The 24,823-nt window shown below is 35.4% G+C and overlaps 2 protein-coding genes across 5 annotated transcripts in view; both read right to left on the bottom strand.

Annotated features, from left to right (window-relative positions):
* The window catches only part of LOC113828398 (globin), a 77,472-nt gene that overhangs the window by 12,884 nt on the left and 39,765 nt on the right, over window positions 1-24,823 (bottom strand). The window lies entirely within an intron of this gene.
* On the bottom strand, window positions 76-24,715 carry LOC138861721 (uncharacterized). The gene is made up of 4 exons (XM_070121540.1): window positions 24,630-24,715; window positions 21,688-21,863; window positions 416-684; window positions 76-327 (listed from the first exon to the last, which is right to left on the bottom strand). Exons 1-4 carry the CDS (start codon window positions 24,713-24,715, stop codon window positions 76-78), a joined length of 783 nt encoding a protein of 260 aa, XP_069977641.1.

Below are 24,823 nucleotides of genomic sequence, written 5' to 3' on the forward strand. Positions count from 1 at the left end.
TGAACCGCATTCTCTCTTCCATCGCACGTAAATATACAAATGACTCCGACCCATTCATAAGGGCGGCTTGTGCACTCAATGGCGGGAAATTGGGAACGACTGAGTTACGGCTGCTGCCACAAAGGTATACGCGCTGGCTCTATAGACGCTGGCTGGCGCTGTAGAGGTGTTGGCTGGCTCTGTAGAGGTGTTGGCTCTATAGACGCTGGCTGGCTCTGTAGAGCTGTTGGCTGGCTCTGTAGAGGTGTTGGCTCTATAGACGCTGGCTGGCTCTGTAGAGCTGTTGGCTCTATAGACGCTGGCTGGCTCTATAGACGTTGGTTGGCTCTATAGACGTTGGCTGGCTCTATAGACGTTGGCTGGCTCTATAGACGTTGGCTGGCTCTATAGACGTTGGCTGGCTCTATAGGGGTGCTGGTTCTGTAGAGGTGTTGGCTCTATAGACGCTGGCTGGCTCTGTAGAGATGCTGGCTCTATAGAGGTGCTGGCTCAATAGAGGTGTTGGCTCTATAGAGGTGCTGGCTGGCTCTATATAGGTGTTGGCTCTATAGACGTTGGCTGGCTCTGTAGAGGTGCTGGCTCTATAGGGGTGCTGGTTCTGTTGAGGTGTCTCTATAGGCGCTGATTGGCTCAATAGAGGTGCTGGCTCTATAAATGTATTGGCTCTATAGACGCTGACTGGCTCTATAGACACATCAAAGATACGTTCATGAAACACATGTAGATACACACGCACATTTATCCATATACGCACACAACCAAAAAAGTCTAGTGTTCCAATATAATTATCACTTTCTAAAAAGAGTTGATTTTTTTTCGAAAATAAGCTTAAAAGGGAGAGGAGGAGAAGGAGGAAGAAGGGGAGAAGGAGGAGGAAGGGTAAGAAGGGGGAGGAGGAGGAGAAGGAGAGAAGAAGAGGAAGAAGAACGAAGGACTAAGAAAAGAAAGAGGACGATGAGGAAGAAGATGTAGTGGAAGAACGAGTAGAAGAGCGAGGACGGAAGCGAGGAAAAAGAAAAGACGAAAAAGGAAATAGGAAGAAGAGAAGAAGGATAAAGAGGAAACAAGAAGAGGAGGAGGAAACAGGAGGAGAAGGAGAAAAGAGGAAGAAGAGGAGGATAAAGAATAAACAGGAAGAAAAGAAGGAGAAAAGAGGAAGAAAAGAAGGATAAAGAGGAAATAGGAAGAAGAGAAGGAGGAAACAGGGAGAAGAGAAGCAGGAGAAGGAGGAAACAGGAAGGAGGATAAAGAGGAAATAGGAAGAAGAGAAGGAGGAAACAGGAAGAAGGAGAAGGAGGATAAAGAAGAAACAGGAAGAATAGAAGGAGGATAAAGAAGAAACAGGAAGAAGATGAGGAGAAGGCCTGGGACAAGAAGACTAGCATGGACCCCTACCCTCGGCGGCCACAGCAGGGAGCTTTTATTCAATCACGTCAAACCAATCGAGTATTTCGGAGAATATCTTTGTTTTCTGCTGGAGGTCTTCATGTCAGCTGGAGGTCTTCATGTCAGTTGGTCTTCGTTTCAGCTGGTCTTCATTTCAGCTGGTCTTCGTTTCAGCTGGTCTTCGTTTCAGCTGGTCTTCATTTCAGCTGGAGATCTTCATTTCAGCTGGTCTTAACTTCAGCTAGTATTCACTTCAGCTGGTCTTCACTTCAGTTGGATATCTTCATTTCAGCTGGATATCTTCTGATCAGCTGGTCTTCACTTCAGCTGGATATCTTTACATCTTTAGCGTGAATATTCTTTTTTCTCCATCATATTTTTGTGTTCAAGACATTTCTTATCTTATTTATTTTTATTTTTTATTTTTTTCGGCTGTATCGGTACATGATCCTCGTTTCAGCATGATGTAATTGTTTTAGAAGATTATTTTTGCTTCAAAGAAGTTTATTGTGTCGGTAGAATATATATGTTGCTGCAGAAGAATATCTTTATTTCTGTAGAATGCGTTTGTTTCAGCATAATGTCTATGTTTCAATAGAAAATAATTTTTTTCAGCAAGGTGTCTGTTTTATCAGAATATTTTTGTTTCAGTGAGATGATTTTGATTCAGTAAACTAAACATGTTTCAGTAAAATTAATTTAATTCAGTAAACTAAACATGTTTCAGTAAAATTAATATAATTCAGTAAACTAAACATGTTTCAGTAAAATGAATTTAATTCAGTAAACCAAACATGTTTCAGTAAAATTAATTTAATTCAGTAAACTAAACATGTTTCAGTAAAATGAATTCAATTCAGTAAACTAAACATGTTTCAGTAAAATGAATTCAATTCAGTAAACCAAACATGTTTCAGTAAAATTAATATAATTCAGTAAACTAAACATGTTTCAGTAAAATTAATTTAATTCAGTAAACTAAATATGTTTCAGTAAAATGAATATAATTCAGTACACTAAACATGTTTCAGTAAATGAATTTAATTCAGTAAACTAAACATGTTTCAGTAAAATTAATATAATTCAGTAAACTAAACATGTTTCAGTAAAATTAATTTAATTCAGTAAGCTAAACATGTTTCAGTAAAACTAATTTAATTCAGTAAACTAAACATGTTTCAGTAAAATCAATATAATTCAGTAAACTAAACATGTTTCAGTAAAATGAATATAATTCAGTAAACTAAACATGTTTCAGTAAAATTAATTTAATTCAGTAAACTAAACATGTTTCAGTAAAATGAATTCAATTCAGTAAACTAAACATGTTTCAGTAAAATTAATTCAATTCAGTAAACTAAACATGTTTCAGTAAAATTACTTTAATTCAGTAAACTAAACATGTTTCAGTAAAATTACTTTAATTCAGTAAACTAAACATGTTTCAGTAAAATTAATATAATTCAGTAAACTAAACATGTTTCAGTAAAATGAATTCAATTCAGTAAACTAAACATGTTTCAGTAAAATGAATTTAATTCAGTAAACTAAACATGTTTCAGTAAAATGAATTCAATTCAGTAAACTAAACATGTTTCAGTAAAATGAATTCAATTCAGTAAACTAAACATGTTTCAGGAATATTAATATAATTCTGTAAACTAAACATGTTTCAGTAAAATGAATATAATTCAGTAAACTAAACATGTTTCAGTAAAATGAATTCAATTCAGTAAACTAAACATGTTTCAGTAAAATGAATTCAATTCAGTAAACTAAACATGTTTCAGTAAAATGAATATAATTCAGTAAACTAAACATGTTTCAGTAAAATGAATTCAATTCAGTAAACTAAACATGTTTCAGTAAAATTACTTTAATTCAGTAAACCAAACATGTTTCAGTAAAATTAATTTAATTCAGTAAACTAAACATGTTTCAGTAAAATTACTTTAATTCAGTAAACTAAACATGTTTCAGTAAAATTACTTTAATTCAGTAAACTAAACATGTTTCAGTAAAATGAATATAATTCAGTAAACTAAACATGTTTCAGTAAAATTAATTTAATTCAGTAAACTAAACATGTTTCAGTAAAATTAATTCAATTCAGTAAACTAAACATGTTTCAGTAAAATTAATATAATTCAGTAAACTAAAACATGTTTCAGTAAAATGAATATAATTCTGCAGAGCGTCTTTGTTCCAACAGATTGTCTTTGTTATACCAGAAAATCCTAGTTCACCGGAATTCCATTCTACTGCATTTATCCGTATATCATTACCGGTTCACAGAGGCTATGATGAACACCACACGCAGATCACTTAGAGTTCATATTACGCGAAATATTCCAACGGATAAATTGCCCGAATACAACGCCATTCTATACTGTGGTCTGTTGTTTCGAGTGATTAATGAGAGACTGGCATGCACATATGACCTGCACTGGTTCAGAAATACAATGGAGTTTGATACTTACAGAACCTAATACCTCCGATCATTTTTTTTTTTTTTTTTTTTTTTTTTTGGATTTTGTCTTTTTTTTATCTAACATATCCAAATCTAATACCTCCGAACGTATTTTTTTTTTTTTTTGATTTTTTTTTTATCTAACATATCCAAATCTAAAACCTCCGAACGTATTTTTTTTTTTTTTTGATTTTTTTTTTATCTAACATATCCAAATCTAATACCTCCGAACGTATTTTTTTTTTTTTTGTCTTTTTTTTTTTATCTAACATATCCAAATCTAATACCTCCGAACGTATTTTTTTTTTTTTTTTGTCTTTTGTTTTTGTTTTTATCTAACATATCCAAATCTAATACCTCCGAACGTATTTTTTTTTTTTGTCTTTTTTTTTTTTATCTAACATATCCAAATCTAATGCCTCCGAACGTATTTTTTTTTTTTTTTTGTCTTTTGTTTTTGTTTTTATCTAACATATCCAAATCTAATACCTCCGAACGTATTTTTTTTTTTTTGTCTTTTTTTTTTATCTAACATTTCCAAATCTAATACTTCCGACCTTTTTTTTTTTTTTTTTTTTTGGGGGGGGGTTGTCTTTTTTTTTTTTTTATCTAACATATCCAAATCTAATACCTCCGAACGTATTTTTTTTTCTTTTTTTTGGGGGGGGGTTGTCTTTTTTTTTTTTTTATCTAACATATCCAACCGAACGTAATTTTTTTGTTTTTGTCTTTTTTTTTTTATCTAACATATCCAAATCTAATACCTCCGAGCGTAATTTTTTTTTTTGGGGGGGGTTGTCTTTTGTTTTTGTTTTTATCTAACATATCCAAATCTAATACCTCCGAACGTATTTTTTTTTCTTTTTTTGGTTTTTGTCTTTTGTTTTTGTTTTTATCTAACATATCCAAATCTAATACCTCCGAACGTAATTTTTTTTTTTTTGTCTTTTGTTTTTGTTTTTATCTAACATATCCAAATCTAATACCTCCGAACGTATTTTTTTTTTTTTTTTTGGTTTTTGTCTTTTGTTTTTGTTTTATCTAACATATCCAAATCTAATACCTCCGAACGTATTTTTTTTTTTTTTTTTTTTTTTTTGTGGTTGTCTTTTGTTTTTGTTTTTATCTAACATATCCAAATGTAATACCTCCGAATGTATTCTTTTTTTTTTGTCTTTTTTTTTTTATCTAACATATCCAAATCTAATACCTCTGAACTTGTATTTTTTTTGTTTTGTTTTTTTTTTTTTTGTCTTTTTTTTATCTAACATATCCAAATCTAATACCTCTGAACTTGTATTTTTTTTTGTTTTTTTTTTTTTTTTTTGTTTTTTTTTTATCTAACATATCCAAATCTAAAACCTCCGAACGTAATTTTTTTTTTTTGGGGGGGGGTTGTCTTTTTTTTTTATCTAAGATATCCAAATCTAATACCTCCGAACGTATTTTTTTTTTTTTTGTCTTTTTTTTTTATCTAACATATCCAAATCTAATACCTCCGAACGTAATTTTTTTTTTTTTTTTTTTTTTTTTTTTTTATCTAACATATCCAAATCTAATATCTCCGAACGTATTTTTTTTTGTCTTTTTTTTTATCTAACATATTCAAATCTAATACCTCCGAACGTATTTTTTTTTTTTTTTTTTTTGTCTTTTGTTTTTTTTTATCTAACATATCCAAATCTAAAACCTCCGAACGTAATTTTTTTTTTTTTTTTGTCTTTTTTTTTATCTAACATATCCAAATCTAATACCTCCGAACGTATTTTTTTTTTTTTTTGTCTTTTGTTTTTTTTATCTAACATATCCAAATCTAATACCTCCGAACGTATTTTTTTTTGTCTTTTTTTTTTATCTAACATATCCAAATCTAATACCTCCGAACGTATTTTTTTTTTTTTTTTTTTTTTATCTAACATATCCAAATCTAATACCTCCGAACGTATTTTTTTTTTTTTTTGTCTTTTTTTTTTATCTAACATATCCAAATCGAATACCTCCGAACGTATATATTTTTTTTTTGTCTTTTTTTTTTTATCTAACATATCCAAATCTAATACCTCCGAACGTATTTTTTTTTTTTTTGTCTTTTGTTTTTTTATCTAACATATCCAAATCTAATACCTCCGAACGTATTTTTTTTTTTTTTGTCTTTTGTTTTTTTATCTAACATATCCAAATCTAATACCTCCGAACGTATATATTTTTTTTTTGTCTTTTTTTTTTATCTAACATATCCAAATCTAATACCTCCGAACGTAATTTTTTTTTTCTTTTTTTTTATCTAACATATCCAAATCTAATACCTCCGAACGTAATTTTTTTTTTTTTTTGTCTTTTTTTTTTTTTTATCTAACATATCCAAATCTAATCCCTCCGAACGTTTTTTTTTTTTTTTTCTTTTTTTTTTTATCTAACATATCCAAATCTAATACCTCCGAACGTTATTTTTTTTTTTTGTCTTTTTTTTTTTATCTAACATATCCAAATCTAATACCTCCGAACTTATTTTTTTTTTTTTTGTCTTTTTTTTTTATCTAACATATCCAAATCTAATACCTCCGAACGTAATTTTTTTTTTTTGTCTTTTTTTTTATCTAACATATCCAAATCTAATACCTCCGAACGTATTTTTTTTTTTTTTTTTTGTCTTTTTTTTTTATCTAACATATCCAAATCTAATACCTCCGAACGTAATTTTTTTTTTTTTGTCTTTTTTTTTTTTTATCTAACATATCCAAATCTAATACCTCCGAACGTATTTTTTTTTTTTTTTTTTTTTTTTTATCTAACATATCCAAATCTAATACCTCCGAACGTAATTTTTTTTTTTTTTGTCTTTTTTTTTTTTTTTATCTAACATATCCAAATCTAAAACCTCCGAACGTATTTTTTTTTTTTTTTTGTCTTTTTTTTTATCTAACATATCCAAATCTAATACCTCCGAACGTAATTTTTTTTTTTTTTTGTCTTTTTTTTTTTTTTATCTAACATATCCAAATCTAATACCTCCGAACGTAATTTTTTTTTTTTGTCTTTTTTTTTATCTAACATATCCAAATCTAATACCTCCGAACGTAATTTTTTTTTTTTTTGTCTTTTTTTTTTTTTTATCTAACATATCCAAATCTAATACCTCCGAACGTATTTTTTTTTTTTTTTGTCTTTTTTTTTATCTAACATATCCAAATCTAATACCTCCGAACGTAATTTTTTTTTTTTTTGTCTTTTTTTTTTTTTTTTATCTAACATATCCAAATCTAATACCTCCGAACGTATTTTTTTTTTTTTTTTGTCTTTTTTTTTATCTAACATATCCAAATCTAATACCTCCGAACGTAATTTTTTTTTTTTTTGTCTTTTTTTTTTTTTTTTATCTAACATATCCAAATCTAATACCTCCAAACTTGTATTTTTTTTTTTTTTTGTCTTTTTTTTTTTTTTTTTATCTAACATATCCAAATCTAATACCTCCGAACGTATTTTTTTTTTTTTGTCTTTTTTATTTTTTTTTTATCTAACATATCCAAATCTAATACCTCCGAACGTATTTTTTTTTTTGGGGGGGGGGGGTTGTCTTTTGTTTTTTTTATCTAACATATCCAAATCTATTACCTCCGAACGTAATTTTTTTTTTTTTTTTTTTTGGTTTTTGTCTTTTTTTTTATCTAACATATCCAAATCTAATACCTCCGAACGTATTTTTTTTTTTTTTTGTCTTTTGTTTTTTTTTATCTAACATATCCAAATCTAATACCTCCGAACGTATTCTTTTTTTTTTTTTTTTGTCTTTTGTTTTTTTTTTATCTAACATATCCAAATCAAATACCTCGGAACGTGTTTTTTTTTTTTTGGGGGGGGGTTGTCTTTTTTTTTTTATCTAACATATCCAAATCTAATACCTCCCAACGTATTTTTTTTTTTTGTCTTTTTTTTTTTATCTAAGATATCCAAATCTAATACCTCCGAACGTATTTTTTTTTTTTTTGTCTTTTTTTTTTTATCTAACATATCCAAATCTAATACCTCCGAACGTATTTTTTTTTTTTTTTTTGGTTTTTGTCTTTTTTTTTATCTAACATATCCAAATCTAATACCTCCGAACGTATTTTTTTTTTTTTTGTCTTTTTTTTTTTATCTAACATATCCAAATCTAATACCTCCGAACGTAATTTTTTTTTTTGGGGGGGGGGGTTGTCTTTTTTTTTTTTATCTAACATATCCAAATCTAATACCTCCGAACGTATTTTTTTTCTTTTTGTCTTTTTTTTTTTATCTAACATATCCAAATCTAATACCTCCGAGCGTAATTTTTTTTTTTGGGGGGGGTTGTCTTTTGTTTTTGTTTTTATCTAACATATCCAAATCTAATACCTCCGAACGTAATTTTTTTTTTTTTTTTTTGGGGGGGTTGTCTTTTGTTTTTGTTTTTATCTAACATATCCAAATCTAATACCTCCGAACGTATTTTTTTTTTGGGGGGGGGGTTGTCTTTTGTTTTTGTTTTTATCTAACATATCCAAATCTAATACCTCCGAACGTATTTTTTTTTTTTTGGGGGGGGGTTGTCTTTTGTTTTTGTTTTTATCTAACATATCCAAATGTAATACCTCCGAATGTATTCTTTTTTTTTTGTCTTTTTTTTTTTATCTAACATATCCAAATCTAATACCTCCGAACGTATTTTTTTTTTTTTGTCTTTTTTTTTTATCTAACATATCCAAATCTAATACCTCCGAACGTATTTTTTTTTTTTTGTCTTTTTTTTTTATCTAACATATCCAAATCTAATACCTCCGAACGTATTTTTTTTTTTTTTTTTTTTTTTTATCTAACATATCCAAATCTAATACCTCCGAACGTATTTTTTTTTTTTTGTCTTTTTTTTTTTATCTAACATATCCAAATCTAATACCTCCGAACGTATTTTTTTTTTTTTTTGTCTTTTTTTTTTATCTAACATATCCAAATCTAATACCTCCGAACGTATTTTTTTTTTTTTGTCTTTTTTTTTATCTAACATATCCAAATCTAATACCTCCGAACGTATTTTTTTTTTTTTTTTGTCTTTTTTTTTATCTAACATATCCAAATCTAATACCTCCGAACGTAATTTTTTTTTTTTTTTTTTTTATCTAACATATCCAAATCTAATACCTCCGAACGTATTTTTTTTGTCTTTTTTTTATCTAACATATCCAAATCTAATACCTCCGAACGTATTTTTTTTTTTTTTTGTCTTTTTTTTTATCTAACCTATCCAAATCTAATACCTCCGAACGTAATTTTTTTTTTTTTTTTTTTTTTATCTAACATATCCAAATCTAATACCTCCGAACGTAATTTTTTTTTTTTTTTGTCTTTTTTTTTTTTTTTTTATCTAACATATCCAAATCTAATACCTCCGAACGTATTTTTTTTTTTTTTTTTGTCTTTTTTTTTATCTAACATATCCAAATCTAATACCTCCGAACGTAATTTTTTTTTTTTTTTGTCTTTTTTTTTATCTAACATATCCAAATCTAATACCTCCGAACGTATTTTTTTTTTTTTTGTCTTTTGTTTTTTTTATCTAACATATCCAAATCTAATACCTCCGAACGTAATTTTTTTTTTTTTTCTTTTTTTTTTTTTTTTATCTAACATATCCAAATCTAATACCTCCGAACGTATTTTTTTTTTTTTTTTGTCTTTTTTTTTTATCTAACATATCCAAATCTAATACCTCCGAACGTAATTTTTTTTTTTTTGTCTTTTTTTTTATCTAACATATCCAAATCTAATACCTCCGAACGTATTTTTTTTTTTTTTTGTCTTTTTTTTTTATCTAACATATCCAAATCTAATACCTCCGAACGTATTTTTTTTTTTTTTTGTCTTTTTTTTTTATCTAACATATCCAAATCGAATACCTCCGAACGTATATTTTTTTTTTTTGTCTTTTTTTTTTTATCTAACATATCCAAATCTAATACCTCCGAACGTAATTTTTTTTTTTTGTCTTTTTTTTTATCTAACATATCCAAATCTAATACCTCCGAACGTATTTTTTTTTTTTTTTGTCTTTTGTTTTTGTTTTTATCTAACATATCCAAATCTAATACCTCCGAACGTATTTTTTTTTTTTTTTTTTTTTATCTAACATATCCAAATCTAATACCTCCGAACGTAATTTTTTTTTTTTTTTTTTTATCTAACATATCCAAATCTAATACCTCCGAACGTAATTTTTTTTTTTCTTTTTTTTTATCTAACATATCCAAATCTAATACCTCCGAACGTATTTTTTTTGTCTTTTTTTTATCTAACATATCCAAATCTAATACCTCCGAACGTAATTTTTTTTTTTTTTGGGGGGGGGTTGTCTTTTGTTTTTGTTTTTATCTAACATATCCAAATCTAATACCTCCGAACGTATTTTTGTTTTTTTTGTCTTTTTTTTTTATCTAACATATCCAAATCTAATACCTCCGAAGTTGTATTTTTTTTTTGTCTTTTTTTTTTATCTAACATATCCAAATCTAATACCTCCGAACGTTTTTTTTTTTTTTTTTTTTTTTGGTCTTTGTCTTTTTTTTTTATCTAACATATCCAAATCTAATACCTCCGAACGTTTTTTTTTTTTTTTTTTTTTTTTGGTTTTTGTCTTTTTTTTTTATCTAACATATCCAAATTTAATACCTCCGAACGTTTTTTTTTTTTTTTTTTTTTTTGGTCTTGTCTTTTTTTTTTTATCTAACATATCCAAATCTAATACCTCCGAACGTAATTTTTTTTTTTTTTTTTTTTGGTCTTTGTCTTTTTTTTTTTTCTAACATATCCAAATCTACAACCTCCCAACCTATTTTTTTTTTTTTTTTTTTTTGGATTTTGTCTTTTTTTTTTTTAATCTAACATATTCAAATCTAATACCTCCGAACGTAATTTTTTTTTTGGCGGGGGGGGTTGTTTTTTTTTTTTTATCTAACATATCCAAATCTAATACCTCCGAACGTATTTTTTTTTTTTTTTGGGGGGGGGGTTGTCTTTTGTTTTTGTTTTTATCTAACATATCCAAATCTAATACCTCCGAACGTATTTTTTTGTTTTTTTTTGTCTTTTTTTTTTTTTTTTTTTATCTAACATATCCAAATCTAATACCTCCGAACGTTTTTTTTTTTTTTTTGTCTTTTGTTTTTGTTTTTATCTAACATATCCAACCGAACGTAATTTTTTTCCCCTTTTTTTGTTTTTTGTCTTTTTTTTTCTTATCTAACATATCCAAATGGGTATCATAACAATGGGAAATGTATCCGCTCTGCTGTGGTTTTTACGGAATTTAACGAAGAGGAAGTCGCAAAACAGTGTTGGAAAGTCAGTTCATAACACGCACTTATTCAGGTGATTATTTTTAATTATTATTATTATTATTTTTATTATTATTATTATTATTATTATTATTATTATTATTATTTTTATTTTTATTATTATTATTATTATTATTATTATGTGATTATTATTATCTTATTTTTACCTACGAATTATTTCTGTCCGCCTAATTCAAACAAAAGGACAAGGAAGAGAGAAAGAAAAAAAAAAAATAACACCAGTAACAAACGAATTCGCGAAAAGAGAGAAAACGAAACCAAAAAAACAAAAGAAAGACGAGGAAAAAAAAAAACAAAAAAAAAAACAAGTGAACGGCGAAAAGCGCAGTCGGCGTGTCTCACCCAGCCAGGAAAGGTACCTTCTCGTCTTCTTCTTCTCCTCCTCCTCCTCCTCTTTCTCTTCTTCCTCGTTGTCTTGTTTCTTTTCTTCGTCCTTCGTTTCTTTTCCTCTTCTTCCCTTCACCTCCTCCTCTTCCTCTTCCTCCTTCTCCTCCCCTTCCTCCTCCTCCTCCTCCTCCTCATATTCTTACCAAAAAAACAAAAGAAAAAGACAAAAGAAAATCGCGAAGGAAACAAGTGAACGGCGAAAAGCGCAGTCGGTGTGGCGTACCCAGCCAGGAAGGGTATCTTTTCGCCTTCTTCTTCTCCTTCTCCTCCCCTTCCTCCTTCTCCTCCCCTTCCTCCTCCTCCTCCTCATACTCTTACCCCCCCAAAAAAACAAAAGAAAAACGAGAAGAAAACAATTGATCCTCCTCCTCATACTCTTACCAAAAAAACAAAAACAAAAGAAAATCGCGAAGAAAACAAGTGAACGGCGAAAAGCGCAGTCGGCGTGTCTCACCCAGCCAGGAAAGGTACCTTTTCGTCTTCTTCTTCTCCTCCTCCTCTCCTTCCTCTTCCTCTTTCCCCTTCTTACCTTTCCTCCTTCTCCTCCTCCTCTTTCTCTTCTTCCTCGTTGTCTTGTTTCTTTTCTTCGTCCTTCGTTTCTTTTCCTCTTCTTCTCTCCTCCTCCTCCTCCTCTCCCTTCTTACCCTTCCTCTCCCTTCTCCTCCCCTTCCTCCTCATATTCTTACCAAAAACAAAAGAAAAACGACTTTTCCTCTTCTTCCCTTCTCCTCCTCCTTCTCTTCCTGCTCTCCCTCCTCCTTATCTTCCTCATTCTCCTCCCCTTCCTCCTCCTCCTCCTCCTCCTCCTCATACTCTTACCAAAAAAACAAAACAAAAGAAAAACGAGAAGAAAACAAGTGAACGGCGAAAGGCGCAGCCGGCGTGTCTCACCCAGCCAGGAAAGGTACCTTTTCGTCTTCTTCTTCTCCTCCTCCTCTCCTTCTTCCTCCTCCTCCTTACCCCTCTTATCTTCCTTCCTCCTCCTCCTCTTGCTCTTTCTCTTCTTTCTTTTCTTTGTCCTTCGTTCCTTTTCCTCTTCTTCTCTTCTCCTCCTCCTCCTCTCCCTTCTTGCCCTTCCTCCTCCTCCTCCTCCTCCTCCCCTTCCTCCCTTTCCTCCTCCTCCCCTTCCTCCTCATACTCTTACCAAAAACAAAAAACAAAAGAAAAACGAGAAGGAAACAAGTGAACGGCGAAAAGCGCAGTCGACGTGTCTCACCCAGCCAGGAAAGGTACCTTTTCGTCTTCTTCTTCTCCTCCTCCTCTCCTTCCTCTTTCTCTTTCCCCTTCTTACCTTTCCTCCTTCTCCTCCTCCTCTTTCTCTTCTTCCTCGTTGTCTTGTTTCTTATCTTCGTCCTTCGTTTCTTTTCCTCTTCTTCTCTCCTCCTCCTCCTCCTCTCCCTTCTTACCCTTCCTCTCCCTTCTCCTCCCCTTCCTCCTCCTCCTCCTCCTCATATTCTTACCAAAAACAAAAGAAAAACTACTTTTCCTCTTCTTCCCTTCTCCTCCCCTTCCTCCCCTCCCTTCTCCTCCCCTTCTTCCTTCTCCTCCCCTTCCTCCTTCTCCTCTCCTTCTTTCTCCTCCTCCTCTCCCTTCTCCTCCTCCCCATCCTCCTTCTCCTCCCCTTCCTCCTCCTCCTCCTCTTCCTCCTCTTACCAAAAAAACAAAAGAAAATCGCGAAGGAAACAAGTGAACGGCGAAAAGCGCAGTCGGCGTGTCTCACCCAGTCAGGAAGGGTATCTTTTCGTCTTCTTCTTCCCTTCTCCTCCTCCTCCTCTTCCTTCTCCTCCCTTTCCTCCTTCTCCTCCCCTTCCTCCTCTTACGAAAAACAAAAGAAAAACGAGAAGAAAACAAGTGAACAGCGAAAAGCGCAGTCGGTGTGGCGTACCCAGCCAGGAAGCACGCTGATCACAACTTCCGCTCATTCCCCATTCGATTAATTAGTCTATCTCTGCTTCCTTTATCTTTATTATATTTATCCCTTTGTCTATTTCTGCTTCCTTTATCTTTATTATATTTATCCCTTTGTCTATCTCTGCTTCCTTTATCTTTATTATATTTATCCCTTTGTCTATTTCTGCTTCCTTTATCTTTATTATATTTATCCCTTTGTCTATTTCTGCTTCCTTTATCTTTATTATATTTATCCCTTTGTCTATTTCTGCTTCCTTTATCTTTATTATATTTATCCCTCTGTCCATTTCTGCTTCCTTTATCTTGACGAGACCCCTTTTGGTCATCGTAATTCGTCTTATTCTTCTTTTCGGTTGAAGATTTGCCGGGAGAAATAGAGAGGGGGCGAGAAAGGATTGGAAAAGAGGGGGTTGGGATGAAGACAGTGGGGAGGGAAGGAGAAAATGAGATTACGGGGAGGGAGGGAGGGAGAGAGAGAGAGAGAGAGAGAGAGAGAGAGAGAGAGAGAGAGAGAGAGAGAGAGAGAGAGAGAGAGAGAGAGAGAGAGAGAGAGAGAGAGAGAGAGAGAGAGAGAAGCATTAAGAGACAAAAAGAGAGAGAGCAAGAGCGAGAGAGGGAGAGAGAGAGAGAGAGCAAGAGCGAGAGAGAGAGAGAGAGAGAGATAGAAAGAGAGAGAAAAAGAGAGAGACAGACAGACATAGAAAGAGAGAGAGAGAAGTATTAAGAGACAAAAAGAGAGAGAGACAGACAGACAGACAGACATAGAGAGACAGAGAGAGAGAGAAAGGAAGGAACCTACCCTCCCTACCCCCCTACCCCCTCCTTACTCTAACCCAATCCCACTCGACTGCCTCAACTTCTCTACAGATTAGTCCACATCAAGGCGGCTTGCCTACGTGTCTGTATGTCTGTCTGTCTATTTATCTACCTGTCTGTTTGTCTGTTTATTTATTTATCTGTCTGTCTGCCTGTCTATTTATCTGCCTGTCTGTTAGTCTGTTTATTTATTCATCTGTCTGTCTGTCTATTTATCTGCCTGTCTGTCTGTCTGTTTATTTATTTATCTGTCTGTCTGTCTGTCTGTCTATTTATCTGCCTGTCTGTCTCTCTGTCTTCCTATTTATCTATTTGTCTGTCTGTCTGTCTATCTAGCTATCTGTCTGTCTATCTATCTTTCTATATGGCTATCTATCTGTCTGTCTGTCTATGTGTGTATAGATATATAATAATGATGATGATGATGATGATAAAAACAATAATAATAATAATGATAAATAATAATAATAAAATTGATAATAATAATAACAATAATAGCGATAACAATAATAATAACAATAACAACAACAATAACAACAACAGCAATAATAATGATAATAATAATAATAATAATAATAATAATAATAATAATAATAATAATAATAATAATAATAATAATAATAATAATAATAATAATAATAATAATAAGAATAAGAAGAAGAAGAAGAAGAAGAACAATAAAAGCGAAATGGCGCGGAAACAGTTAAGTCACCCGTTCAATTTTGAATTAAATCTGGGTAAGAATAATTTATCGTCTACTCAGGCATTTTTTGGGGTCTTTGGGGTGTCGTTTTTGGGGTCGTTTTTTGAGGGAGGTCGTTTTTGGGGTCGTTTTGGGGGTCGTTTTTTGAGGGAGGTCGTTTTTGGGGTCGTTTTGGGGGTAGTTTTTTTAGAGAGGTCGTTTTGGGGTCGTTTTTTGAGGGAGGTATTTTTTAGGGTCGTTTTTTTAGGGAGGTCGTTTTTGGGAGGATCGTTTTTGGGGTCGTTTTTGGGGTCGTTTTGGGGAGGATCGTTTTTGGGGGTAGTTTTTGGGGGTCATTTTTTGGGGTCGTTTTTTGAGGTAGGTCTTTTTGGGAGGATCGTTTTGGGGGGTAGTTTTTGGGGTCGTTTTTGAGGAGGTCGTTTTTGGGGGTATTTTTTGGGGTCGTTTTTTGAGGGAGGTCGATTTGGGGATCGTTTTGGGGGTATATTTTTGGGGTCGTTTTTGGGAGGATCGTTTTGGGGGGTAGTTTTGGGGTCGTTTTTTGAGGGAGGTCGTTTTTGGGGTCGTTTTGGGGGTCGTTTTTTGAGGGAGGTCGTTTTTGGGGTCGTTTTGGGGGTAGTTTTTTGGGGTCGTTTTTGGGAGGATCGTTTTTGGGGTAGTTTTTGGGGTCGTTTTTTGAGGGAGGTCGATTTTGGGATCGTTTTGGGGGTAGTTTTGGGGGTAGTTTTTTGGGGTCGTTTTTGGGGATCGTTTTGGGGTAGTTTTTGGGGTCGTTTTTGAGGGAGGTCGATTTTGGGATCGTTTTGGGGGTAGTTTTTTGGGGTCGTTTTTGGGAGGATCGTTTTTGGGGGTAGTTTTTAGGGGTCGTTTTTTGAGGGAGGTCGATTTTGGGATCGTTTTGGGGGTAGTTTTGGGGGTAGTTTTTGGGGTCGTTTTTTGAGGGAGGTTTTTGAGGGGGTCGATTTTGGGATCGTTTTGGGGTATTTTGGGGTAGTTTTTGGGGTCGTTTTGGGAGGATCGATTTTGGGATCGTTTTGGGGGTAGTTTTTGGGGTCGTTTTTTGAGGGAGGTCGATTTTGGGATCGTTTTGGGGGTAGTTTTGGGGGTAGTTTTTGGGGTCGTTTTTTGAGGGAGGTCGTTTTTGGGGTAGTTTTTGGGGTCGTTTTTGGGAGGATCGTTTTGGGGGTAGTTTTTGGGATTCGTTTTGAGGGAGGATCGTTTTTGGGGATCGTTTTGGGGTAGTTTTTGAGGGAGGTCGTTTTTGGGATCGTTTTGGGGAGTGGATTTTTTAGGGTCGTTTTTTTTTTTTAGAGGAGGTCGTTTTGGGGGTCGTTTTGGGGGTCGTTTTTAGTGGGATCGTTTTTGTTTTTTGGAGGTCGTTTTTTGAAGGTCGGTTTTGGTAGTTTTGAGGTAGTTTTGGGGTCGTTTTTTGAGGGCAGTTTTGGGGTCATTTTTTGAGGGAGGTCGTTTTTGGGATTGTTTTGGGGGTAGTTTTTGGGGTCGTTTTGAGATTGGTTTTGGGGTCGTTTTGGGGATCGTTTTTGGGGGTAGTTATTGGGGTCGTTTTAGAGAGGTCGTTTTGGGGTCGTTTCTTTTGGGGTCGTTTTTTGAGGGAGGTAGTTTTTAGTCGTTTTTTGAGGGAGGTCGTTTTTGGAGGATCGTTTCTGGGGGTAGTTTTTTGGTAGTTTTGGAGGTCGATTTTGGTGGTAGTTATTGGGGGTCGTTTTTTGAGGGAGGTCGATTTTAGGAGGATCGTTTTGGGGGTAGTTTTTGGGGTCGTTTTGGGAGGTCGTTTTGGATCGTTTTGAGATTCTTGATTTTTGTAGTTTTTTTGGGGTCGTTTTGGGGGGTAGTTTTTGGGGTCGTTTTTTTGAGGGAGGTCGATTTGGGAGGATCGTTTTGGGGTATTTTTGGGATCGTTTTTTGGGGAGGTAGTTTTTGGGGTCCGTTTTTTGAGGGAGGTCGATTTTGGGATTGTTTTGGGGGTATTTTTTGGGGTCGTTTTTGGGGGGTCGTTTAGAGAGGATCGTTTTTGGGGGTCGTTTTAGGGGTCGTTTTTGAGGGGAGGTCGATTTGAGATCGTTTGGGGTCGTTTTGGGATCGTTTGAGGGAGGTCGTTTTTTTAGGGATTGTTTGGGGGTCGTTTTGGGGGTCGTTTTTTGAGGGAGGTCGTTTTTGGGGTCGTTTTGGGGGTAGTTTTTTTAGAGAGGTCGTTTTGGGGTCGTTTTGGGGTCGTTTTTTGAGGGAGGTAGTTTTTGGGGTCGTTTTTTGAGGCAGGTCGTTTTTGGGATCGTTTTGGGGGTAGTTTTTTGGGGTCGTTTTTTGGGGGGTCGTTTTTTTGGGAGGATCGTTTTGGGGGTAGTTTTTTGGGGTCGTTTTTGAGAGGAGGTCGATTTTGGGGTCGTTTTTTGAGGGGAGGTCGATTTTGGGGTCGTTTTGGGGGTAGTTTTGGATCGTTCCAGGGGTAGTTTTTTTTGAGATCGTTTTTGAGGTCGTTTTGGGAGGATCGTTTTTGGGATCGTTTTGGGGGTAGTTTTTTTGGGGTCGTTTTGGGGGTCGTTTTTGGAGGATCGTTTTGGGGTAGTTTTTTGGGGGTCGTTTTGGGAGGATCGTTTTTGGAGGTAGTTTTTTGGGGGTCGTTTTTTGGGGAGGATCGTTTTTGGGGGTAGTTTTGGGGTCGTTTTTGGGAGGATCGTTTTTTTAGGGTATTTTAGAGGTCGTTTTTTTGAGGGAGGTCGTTTTGGGATCGTTTTGGGGGTAGTTTTTGGGGTCGTTTTTTGAGGGAGGTCGTTTTTGGGGGTCGTTTTGGGGGTAGTTTTTGGGTCGTTTTGGAGATCTCATTTTTTTGTTTTTTGGGGGGGTCGTTTTTTGAGGAAAGGTCGGTTTTTTGGTAGATTTTGAGGGTAGTTTTTGGGGTCGTTTTTTGAGGGGTAGTTTTGGGGTCGTTTTTTGAAAGGGAGGTCGTTTTTGGGATCGTTTTGGGGGTAGTTTTTGGGGTCCGTTTTTTGAGGGAGGTCGTTTTTAGGGGGTCGTTTTGGGGGTAGTTTTTGGGAGGTAGTTATTGGGGTCGTTTTTTGAGGGAGGTCGTTTTTGGGGTCGTTTTTGGGGTCGTTTTGGGGGTAGTTTTGGGGTCGTTTTTTGAGGAGAGGTCGTTTTTTGGGAGGATCGTTTCTGGGGGAGGATAGTTTCTGGGGTGTTTTTGAGGTAGTTTTTGGGGTCGTTTTTTGGTGGTAGTTATTGGGGTCGTTTTTGAGGGAGGTCGATTTTTTGGAGTGATCGTTTTTTGGGGGTTTTTTTTGGGGTCGTTTTTTGAGGGAGGTCGTTTTTGGGGTCGTTTTTGGGGTCGTTTTTTTGAGGGAGGTCGTTTTTGGAGGTAGTTTTTAGAGATTTGTTTTTTGAGGAGGTCGATTTTAGGAGGATCAATTTTGGGGGGTACTTTTGGGGTCGTTTTTTGAGGGAGGTCGTTTTTGGGGTCGTTTTTTGAGGGAGGTCGATTTTGAAAGTTATTGTTTTGGGTTATTTTTGAGGAAGTGTTTTGGGGGGCAGATTTTGGGAGGATCGTTTTTGAGGAGGTAGTTTTATGGGGTCGTTTTTTGAGGGAGGTCGATTTGGGGTCGTTTGGGGGTTTGGGATCGTTTTGGGGGTAGTTTTTTTGGGGTCGTTTTTTGAGGATCGTTTTAGGGGTCGTTTGGAATTCGTTTTGAGGTCAAATTTGGGGTCGTTTTGAGGGTAGATGATTTTAGGGAGGTCGTTTTAGGGGTTCGTTTTTGGGGTCGTTTTTTGAGGGAGGAAGTTAATTTTTGAGGGAGGTCGAGTTTTAGGATCGTTTTGGAGGCAATTTTGGGGTCGTTTTTTGGGGGGCCGTTTTTGGGAGGATCGTTTTTGGGGGTAGTTTTGGGGGTAGTTTTTTGAGGGAGGGCGTTTTTGGGGTTGTTTTTTGAGGGAGGTCGTTTTTGGGTTGGTTTTGGGGTTAGTTTTTGGGATCTTTTTGGGGGTAGTTTTTTTGGGGTCGTTTTGGGGGGTCGTTTTTGGGAGGATCGTTTTGGGGTAGTTTTTTGGGGTCGTTTTTGGGAGGACTGCTTCTTGGGGTAGTTTTGGGGTCGTTTTTGGGAGTGATCGTTTTTGGGGGTATTTTTTGGGGTCGTTTTTTGAGGGAGGTCGTTTTTGGGATCGTTTTGGGGTAGTTTTTGGGGTCGTTTTTTGAGGGGAGGTCGTTTTGGGGGTCGTTTTGGGGGTAGTTTTTGGGGTCGTTTTTGGGAGGATCGTTTTTGTTTTTTGGGGGGCTGTTTTTTGAGGAAGGTCGGTTTTTGGTAGTTTTGGGGTAGTTTTTGGGGTCGTTTTTTGAGGGAGGTAGTTTTTGGGGTCGTTTTTTGAGGCAGGTCGTTTTTGGGATCGTTTTGGGGGTAGTTTTTTGAGGGAGGTCGATTTTGGGGTCGTTTTTTGAGGGAGGTCGATTTTGGGGTCGTTTTGGGGGTAGTTTTGGTGGTAGTTATTGGGGTCGTTTTTTTGAGGGAGGTCGATTTTAGGTGTCGTTTTTTGGGGTCGTTTTGGGGGTAGTTTTGGGGTCGATTTTGAAGAGGTCCGTTTTTGGGAGGATCGGGTTTGGGGTAGTTTTGGGGTGTTTTGGGGGTCGTTTTTGGTAGAAGTTATTGGGGTCGTTTTTTGAGGAGGTCAGATTTTGGAGGATCGTTTTTGCGCCTTTTTTGGGGTCGTATTTTGAGGGAGGTCGTTTTTAGGAGGTCATTTTGAGGTAGTTTTTTTTGAGGAGGTCGTTTTAGGGGTGATTTTTGAGATTCATTTTTTGAGGGAGGTCGATTTTGGGAGGATCGTTTTTGGGGGTATTTTTTGGGGTCGTTTTTTGAGGAGAGATAAGTTTTTTGAGGAGTCGTTTTTAGGGTCGTTTTTTGAGGGAGGTGGCTTTGGGGTCGTTTTCTTGAGGGAGGTAGTTTTTTGGGGCTGCGTTTTTTGAGGGAGGTCGATTTTTGGGAGGATCGTTTTGGGGGTATTTTTTGGGGTCGTTTTTGTGAGGAGAGGTCGTTTTTGGGGTCGTTTTTTGGGGTCGTTTTTTGAGGGAGGTCGATTTTGGGGTCGTTTTTTGAGGGAGGTCGATTTGGGATCGTTTTGGGGGTATTTTGGGGGTCGTTTTTTTAGGGAGGTCGTTTTTGGGGGTAGTTTTTGGGATCGTTTTGGGGGTAGTTTTTTGGGGTCGTTTTTTGAGGGAGGTCGATTTTGGGGTAGTTTTTGGGGTCGTTTTTTGAGGGAGGTCGTTTTTTGGGAGGTAGTTTTTGGGGTCGTTTTTTGAGGGGGAGGTCAGTTTTGGGGTCGTTTTTAGGTATTTTGGGGGGTCGTTTTTTTAGGGGAGGTCGTTTTTTGGGGGTAGTTTTGGGATCGTTTTTGGGGGTAGTTTTTAAATGTTTTTTGAGGGAGGTCGATTTTGGGAGTGATCGTTTTGGGGTATTTTTTGGGGTCGTTTTTTGAGGGAGGTCGTTTTTGGGGTCGTTTTTGGGGTCGTTTTTTTGAGGGAGGTCGTTTTTTGGTGGGTAGTTTTTGGGGTCGTTTTTTGAGGGAGGTCGATTTTGGGAGGATCGTATTTGGGGGTATTTTTGGGGTCGTTTTTTGAGGGAGGTCGTTTTTGGGGTCGTTTTGGGGGTCGTTTTTTGAGGGAGGTCGTTTTTAGTCGTTTTTTGAGGGAGGTCGATTTTGGGGTCGTTTTGGGGGTATTTTTGGGGGTCGTTTTTTTTAGGAGGTCGTTTTTGGGGGTAGTTTTTGGGATCGTTTGGGGTAGCTTTTTGGGGTCGTTTTTTGAGGGAGGTCGATTTTGGGGTCGTTTTTGGGGTCGTTTTTTGAGGGAGGTCGATTTTGGGGTCGTTTTTGGGGTCGTTTTTTGAGGGAGGTCGATTTTGGGATCGTTTTGGGGGTATTTTGGGGGGTCGTTTTTTTTTTGAGGGAGGTCGTTTTTAGGGGTAGTTTTGGGATCGTTTTGGGGGTAGTTTTTTGGGGTCGTTTTTTGAGGGAGGTCGATTTTACGAGGATCGTTTTTGGGATCGTTTTGGGGGTAGTTTTTGGGGGGTCGTTTTTGGAGGGTCTGTTTTTTGGGGGTCCCCTGGGTGTCCCCCCCCCCCGAGGGCGATGTGGAGGGGGGGGGGTCTATGTCTCTTACTGTCTGTTTGTCTGTTTTTGTTGCGGGTTGTCTCTTGTCTGTCTGTCTGTCTATCTGTCTGTTTATCTATCTGTCTGTCTACCTTTGTCTTTCTCTCTGTCTGTCTATTCTGTCTTTCTCTCTGTCTGTCTCTCTCTCTCTCTCTCTCTCTCTCTCTCTCTCTCTCTCTCTCTCTCTCTCTCTCTCTCTCTCTGAGACGCTCAATGTCTCTCTTTGTTGGATACGCATTTTTTAGTCTAGGGCTGCGCAATGTCTATCTGTATTGGTGCCTTCTGCTTCGTCATCGCCATCATCACCACCTTCATCACTATCATCACCACCATCTCTCTCTTCACTATCTCCACCACCTCCATCACTATCATCATCTCCATCACTATTATTACTACCTCCATCATTATCTTCACCACCTCCATCACTATCATCACCTCCATCACTATCTTCATCACCTCCATCACTATCATCACCACCATCACTTACTATTACTTACCTCCACCATTATCACCATCCTTTGTATCACTATCACTCTCACTTCCATCACTATCTCCACCACCTCCATCACTATCATCACCACTATCACCCCTACCTCCATCACTATCACGACCACCATCACTATCACCATCGCTATCACCACCATCACTATCACCACCACCTCCATCACTATCACTACCACCACCATCACTATCTTCACCACCCACATCACTATCACCACCACCACCACTATAATTACTACCTCCACCACCATCCCTATCATCGTCACCATTATCATCATCATCCCTGAAAAAAATCTTATACTAAGGTTAACTTCAAATATTTCCTCACATTTTACATTCCTTAAAAAATAATACTAATACTAATGAAACACATTCCTATTTTCTAATATCATATATTCTATTTTTATCCGGATCATATAATGAGTTATCTTAATCACAAGATAAACGATATGTCAACGAAGTAAATGGAATAGGAGAGAGAGAGACCTTGAAATATTCATTTTGTCGTCTGCTCTTTCTCCCTCCTTCGTAGCTTCGAGAAATAATGCTTCTTGTTTTAGATAATAATGATAATAATAATAGAAATGATGATAATGATAATGATAATGATAATGATGATGATGATGATAATAGTAGTTGTGATAATGATTATGATAATAATAATGATGATGGTAATAATGATGATGATGATAATAATAATGATAATAGTAACAATAACAATGATAATAGTAGTAATAATAATGATAGTAATAGCAACAACAATAATAGTAGTAGTAGTAATAGTAGTAGTAATGGTAATAATAATAATGGTAATAGTGGTAGTAATAACAACAATAGTAGTATTAATGGTAATAATAATTATAATAATAATAATATTTATAATAATAATAACAACAACAACAACAACAACAACAACAACAACAACAACAACAACAACAACAACAACAACAACAACAATAATAATAATAATAATAATAATAATAATAATAATAATAATAATAATAATAATAATAAGAAGAAGAAGAAGAAGAAGAAGAAGAAGAATAGTAATAATAAGATTAGTTTCGAGAAATAACTTTTTTTGCTTTAGGTTATTCCAGTTCATTTAATTTTTCTCTTGTGCTCCTCCTCTCCTTCTTCTTCTACCTTTTCTCCATTTTCATTTTTTTTTAGATTAATATTTGATAATGCGCATAACCTAAGATTCAATTTTTAACGATTTCAGCTAGAGGCATCAGTCGAGAACATTATATATCTTACTTTTGGTTTAACTGAAAATATTTATTTTACTTTAGTTGTAAATCTCAATTCAAGGTTCCTCATTTTCTAGGATTATCGCTTTCAGCATTTTGATTTTTAGCTTTTTAAAATACTGACCTTTGTGTAAATTATCTGTCCATCATTTTTAATTCGGTTGTTCGTGTGTGCGTTTGTTTTATCGTATACTATGTTTCCCCTTCTCTTGTGTTTGGTTTATTTTCTTTGTTTATTTATTTGCAATTTTTTTCCTCGTTTTCTTTCACTAACGTTTTCGCGCGCTCTTAGCCCCACTACCCCTCCCCCCTTCCCCCTCCCTAAACTCACCTTAAGAAGGGTTACTGATCAGCATGACTTTGCATTTAGAACTCGTTGAGGCCACGCCCATAGTTTATTTGTCTCTGTCTGTTTGTTCTCTCTCTCTCTCTCTCTTTCTTTCTCTTTCTGCCTCGGTCTCTCTCTCTCTCTCTCTCTCTCTCTCTCTCTCTCTCTCTCTCTCTCTCTCTCTCTCTCTCTCTCTCTCTCTCTCTCTCTCTTTCTTTTTCTTTCCAAGCCGGCCTCTCTCTCTCTCTCTCTCTCTCTCTCTCTCTCTCTCTCTCTCTCTCTCTCTCTCTCTCTCTCTCTCTCTCTCTCTCTCTCTCTCTCTCTCTCTCCATCTTTCTCCCCCCGATTTTCTCATTTCCCGTTCTATTTTTTTTCTTCTCCTTCATCCCATTCCTTCACATTTACCGTTTTTTATCTCTTCCCAATTTCACTTGCCTCCCCCTCACACTTCACCCACATTTACTCCCCCCTTTCCTGTTCCCCTCAACTGATTAGCCTCTCGAAAGCTGATTGGTTAATATTCTTTAACGTAATTACGTAATTAGAGCGCCTTTTTTAGGATGCGGATAGTAATATGCGAATCAGGAAGACGTGAGGGGAGAGGGGAGAGGGGGGGGGGGTCAAAGGTTAGATGATCGAAAGTTCTGGGAGATTTTTTGAGGTAGAATAACAACCTTGATACAGTTTTCTCGTTTTCTTTGTTTTAGGTTCGTTTCTCGTTTTTATTTGTACTAGGTTTTGTTCCCGTTTTCTTTGTAATAGGTTCGTTTCTCGTTTTCTTTGTAATAGGTTCGTTTCCCGTTTTCTTTGTAATAGCTTCGTTTCTCGTTTTCTTTGTATTAGGTTCGTTTCCCGTTTTCTGTGTAATCGATTTGTTTCCCGTTTTCTTTGCATTAGATTCGTTTCCCGTTTTTTGTATTAGGTTCATTTCCCGTTTTCTTTGTAATAGATTTGTTTTCCGTTTTCTTTGTATTGGGTTCGTTTCCCGTTTTCTTTGCATTATTCATCAGTTGTACTTATTTAAAAAAAATTGATTTTTGTTTTTCTTTTTCATTCTATCTTTTCTTATCAATCGTATCTTCCTCCTATCCAACTCTTTCTCTTCACACCCGTTTCTTTCTCCTGTTTCCTCTCCACTTCCATTAGCATCTACATTTTTAATCTTCGTCTTCATCTTCTTATCGTTCTTTCTCTTCGTATTATTATCATTATCATTATTTTTCTTCTTCCTCGTCTTCTTCGTCTTCTGCTTTATTCTTCGTCTTCATCTTCTCATCGTTCTTAATCTTCGTATTATTATCATTATCATCATTTTCTTCCTCTTCTTCTTCTTCTTCGTCTTCTTTTGACTCCCCACCCTCCTGTTTCTCCTGTTTCCTCTTCACTTCCATTAACATCTACTTTTTCAATCTTCGTCTTCATCTTCTTATCGTTCTTCCTCATCGTATTATTATCATTAACATTATTTTTCCTCTTCCACTTAGACTTTTTCTTCTTATCATTATCATTATTTTTCTTCCTCCTCATATACTTTCTCTTCTTATCATTATT

This window comes from Penaeus vannamei, chromosome 5 (genome assembly GCF_042767895.1).
Source record: "Penaeus vannamei isolate JL-2024 chromosome 5, ASM4276789v1, whole genome shotgun sequence".
NCBI classification, from domain to species: Eukaryota; Metazoa; Arthropoda; class Malacostraca; order Decapoda; family Penaeidae; genus Penaeus; species Penaeus vannamei.